At 43.6% G+C, this 4,648-nt stretch overlaps 1 protein-coding gene across 1 annotated transcript; it reads right to left on the reverse strand.

Moving 5' to 3' along the window:
* Positions 1-220: 220 nt before the first annotated feature.
* Positions 221-2,103, reverse strand: CENPVL3 (centromere protein V like 3). The gene has a single exon (XM_033201246.1). The coding sequence runs from the start codon at positions 2,101-2,103 to the stop codon at positions 1,240-1,242; it is 864 nt and encodes a 287-aa protein (XP_033057137.1). The 3' UTR covers positions 221-1,239.
* Between the last annotated feature and the right edge of the window lie 2,545 nt (positions 2,104-4,648).

Below are 4,648 nucleotides of genomic sequence, written 5' to 3' on the forward strand. Positions count from 1 at the left end.
GGAAAAGAAAAGGTATGAATTGAAAGATGTTAGCATCTCTGTGTGATGGCACAGCCATGCCATCTCTCATATACATGGAAACACATACTTAATTGATCTCTTTTCACTTTGTTGAAAAGGTAAGTCAAGTTAAACAATTCAACATCCAATTAAACATGTACAGAGGAGAGACAGACAGCAAAAAAAAGACATATGGAAAGAGTATCCAGGCACTTTTACCCAAGTCGTAGAACAATGCAGACATTTATTGGAAGTTTGCACCTTTGAAATATCATTATTGCACTGAAAGTTGGAAAAAAGCTAAACATTCATCAGAAGAGGTTGATTACATAAATTATGAAAGATCCATATTTTTTAATTCTATGAAGCCATAAAATGATAATATTGATATGTATCATTGAACCCACCACTGATTGTTCGATAAAAATTTCAGATATCAAGAATTACATATAAATTAGAGCTGGTTTTGTAATATACAGCATAGAAATACATACTTTTCTATTATTAAATATTTACTGATTTCTGAATACTTACACATGTATAAGATAGGTATTTAGAAAGATTAAAGAGGGCGTACAGCACACAGACGTTTCTCATTCCTGTCTCCCATCTCCTTTCCCAGAGACAGTTTCTAAAACAAAACGGAGGAAAACACTAACATCATTCGTCTAATAAGAGCAATGAGGTATGTAATACTAATGAGTCTTAAAACATATCATATAAAAAACACTAAATAACTGGACTAAGTAGTGCAAACGTGAATGCCTCTCTAAAACGCACACGTCGCACACACACGATAATGAATGGAAGACATCCTAGCACGTTTACAAACTGTATGTTGCCGTCCTACACACCAGACGCAAAGCACTGAAAACAACAAGCCTGTTCACAATAGCACCGGGAACGTATAGCACACAGGAATCATCTGCAGGTGATTTGTGACAACTGTAGGTAGAACAGTAAAAGCGAGAGATAAAATGGATGGTTTGAAAAAGCAGAGACACTGTTCTTGCTTATGGGATTCCAAGACTATCGTCGTACACAGACAAAGGTGTGTTCAAGATTTGGATCATAAGCGAGTTCACTGAAAACTAGTGGAGAGGAAGGGCAAACACTGGAAGGGAATCCACGGTTTGACCAGGCCAGAAACACCTCTTTCACAGCATGTGATCTGTGCAGGTACTCGGACGCTCCCCGCAGGGCCGCCCGGGCCGGTTTCGGGCGGGCTTGCGGCCCCAGTCACTGCTCCTGTTTGCGGGGATAGGCAGGGGCTGACTGGGAGGACGTCTTGTGAATGGCCTTGGGCTCCTCGGCGGCCTCCTCTCCCGGGTCGCCACCGCCGACCTCCTCGATGACCACGCTGCGCACGGTGCCCTCGTCCAGGCAGTGCGGGGCGACGCCGTACACGCGGGGGTCGGAGACAGCTGCGTGGAAACTCTGCACCCCGCACCTGCTGCAGAAGCTGTGCAGCGCCGGGTGCGTGTTGGACCGATAGGTGACGATGCTGTCCGCGCCCTGGAGCAGCGTGAAGCGCGAGGCCGGGACGAGGAAGTGGCGGTGCTGCTTCTTCCTGCACAGCCTGCAGCTGCAATCCACCACGCGCAGATCTGCCGGGGCCCAGACCGCAAAGCGGACCGCGCCGCAGTGGCAGCCCCCGGTGTGATGCACGAGGCCCGGGTACTCGAAGGTGTCCAGCAGGACCTTGGCGGCGCCCTCGCAGCTGAGGCCCCACAGCTTCCTGAACGTCTCCCAGCGCTCCCGCTGTGCGCCGAGGTCCAGCTCCTCAGGGGACTCGGCGGGCGCCTGCGGGTCCGGGAGAGGGGTGGAGGGCAGCAAGTTTCTGGGGCCTGCCTCCCGGACCCGCCGCCACCGGCGCTTCCGCCGCAACCTTCCCAGCCACCTCTTGGCCGCCGCGTGGCTACCGACCCCGACTTGGACCCGGGGGCACTGCGCACGGCTGACGCCCATGACCGCGATGGCCGCGCAGGCGGCGGGAGGATCCCCGGGCCGCTTTCGCCTCCGCCGCTGAGCAGTGGCGCGGTTCCTTACTCTGCCCATGGCGCCCGCAGACTCCCGAGCGCGTGCCCAGCCCGCTACCCCCATTTCCCCGTCAGTCGCTGAGCAGCCTCCTTGTCTGCGCCAGCAGGATTGGCCACTTGTTGAATGTGATGTAAAGAGACCCTTCCCTTGACCCTATCACAACAGCCTTTGCTGTCTTGAAATTCTGACTGAGCCTATCAGTTGCCCCTTCTCCTAAATGTTAATTTCTATTGTTGATTCAAATCATCAGCCTAACCTTAACATATTGAACCACTGAAAATACTGTAGACCTTGTAGTTAGCATGCAGCAGCAGGTAGGTCAGCTTAAGAAAAAAGAATTATTCACCTACTATAGAAGAAGCAGAGTCATACATAAAACCTTGGGGGGTGAAAATGCATGGTGTGTAACTAGTTGTACGAAAGTTAAGTGTAGTAAAGATAACGACCCACAATAGTATGTTACATCAGTGGACCCAACCAGAGAAAATACAGGGGAAAGAAATTCACTTATTTAAATCCATCTTCTAAGGACAAGAAGTAAAAGAAGAAATAGTACATTTATTTTTGCATCTGTTCCAAGAGCAAATTAACAGCTCTGGCAGGCATGAATACGAAGTGGAGACTTTGTTCTTTGGAGATTGATTTGGTTGATCGTTGGGCGTGGTCAGAGGAGAGACCCCACAAAATGAGCACAGATCTTCTTTTCTGGGGTGCAATAAGTACCTGGGAAAACAGTGAGCAGTCTTAGGAAAGCTGCTTCTTGTGAGTTAAGTAGTAACATCCGCACACATGGGTTTTAAGCAGAGATGCATCCATCTACCCAAAACTAGATTCAATGATTCTTAATATTTTGTCGTATGTATCTATATGCGACAACTGTAGGCAGAACAGTAATTCGATAGGAATTACACGTATCTATATGCATGCATTTGTGCATACATTTTCCAAAAACATTTAAAGTAAGATACATACATTAATGCCATATTGTCTCAATATTTCAGCACTCACATCCTAAGAATAAAGACATAATTTCTTTTTTGAAGCTCAAGATTATGTATTTACTTATTTTTATAAGTTCGGTGGTACATGGGCAGGTTTGTTACATGGATATGTTGTGTAATGCTGAGGTTTGGGGTTCTAGTGTACCCATCTCCCAAATGGTGAACACGGTAGTCAACTGATACTTTTTCAACTCTCATTTCCCTTCCACCCTCCCTGCTTTTGCAGTCTCCATGTCTATTATTTCCTTCTGTGTGTGCATGTGTATCCATTGTTTAGCTCCCACTTATGAATGAGAATTTGATTTTCTGTTTTTGGGTTATTTTATTTAGGATAATAGCCTCAAGTTCCATCTATGTTACTGCAAAATACATGATGTCATTCCTTTTAATGGCTGTGTAGTATTCCATGGTGTACATATAGCATATTTTTCTTTGTTCAATCATCTGTTAATGGACACAAAGTCTATGACTTCACTATTGTGAATAGTGCTGCAATAAACATACCAGTGCAGGTGTCTTTTTGATGTAACGATTTCTTTTCCTTTGAGTAGATACTCAGTAGTGGGATTACTGGGTCAAATGGTAGTTCTATTTTTAACCCTTTAAGAATCTCCATACTGCTTTCCATAGGAGTTGTACTAATTCCCACCAACACGATATAAACGTTTTCTTTTCTCTGCATCCTTGCCAACATCTGTTCTTTTTTGGCTTTTTAATAATAGCCATTCTGACTGCTGTGAGATGGTATCTCCCTCCTTGTGATTTTAATTTACATTTCTCTGATGATTAGCAATGCTGAGCATTTTTTCAAGTGTTTGTTGAACATCCATATGTCTTCTTTTGAGAAATGTCTGTTCATGTCCTTTGCCCACTTTTTAATGGGGTTATGTGTTTTTGTTGTTGTTGATTTGTTTCATTCCTTATAGATTCTGGATATTAGTCTTTTGTCAGATGCATTGTTTGTGAATATTTTCTCCCATTCTGTAGGTTGTCTGTTTACTCTGTTGATTGCTTCTTTTGCTGTGCAGAAGCTGTGTAGTTTAATTAAGTCCCATTTGTCATTTATCTATTTTTCTTTTTTCTGCATCGCTTTTCAGGTCTCAGTCATAAATTCTTTCCCTAGGCCAATCTCCAGAAGAGTTTTTTCCTAGTCTTCCTTCTATGATTTTTATAGTTTCAGGTATTACATTTAGGTCTTTAATCCATTTTGAGTTAATTTTTGTGTATGGTGAGAGATAGGGGTCCATATTCTTCTGCATATGGTGCTAATTTTCCCAGCATCATTTATTGAATAGGGTGTCCTTTCCCCGTTGTTTATTTTTATCATCTTTGTTGGAGATCAGTTGGTTATAGCTATGTAGCTTTACTTCTGAGTTATCTATTCTTTTCCATTGATGTGTCTCTTTTTGTACCAGTATCATGCTGTTTTAGTTACTACAGCTTTGTAGTTATAGTTTGAAGTTGGGTAATGTGATGCCTTTGGCTTTCATCTCGTTTTGCTTGTGATTGCTTTGACTATTCCCTCTTTTTCTGGTTCCATATGAATTTTAGAATTTTTTTCTAATTCTGTGAAAAATTATATTGGTAATTCAATAGGAATTACATCG

This window comes from Trachypithecus francoisi, unplaced genomic scaffold, assembly GCF_009764315.1.
Source record: "Trachypithecus francoisi isolate TF-2019V2 unplaced genomic scaffold, Tfra_2.0 Lachesis_group6, whole genome shotgun sequence".
Classification (NCBI taxonomy): domain Eukaryota; kingdom Metazoa; phylum Chordata; class Mammalia; order Primates; family Cercopithecidae; genus Trachypithecus; species Trachypithecus francoisi.

Bases quoted from the DNA above. Each gene is read 5' to 3' on its own strand.
- CENPVL3 (XM_033201246.1), bottom strand. From the start codon at position 2,103: ATGGGGGTAGCGGGCTGGGCACGCGCTCGGGAGTCTGCGGGCGCCATG.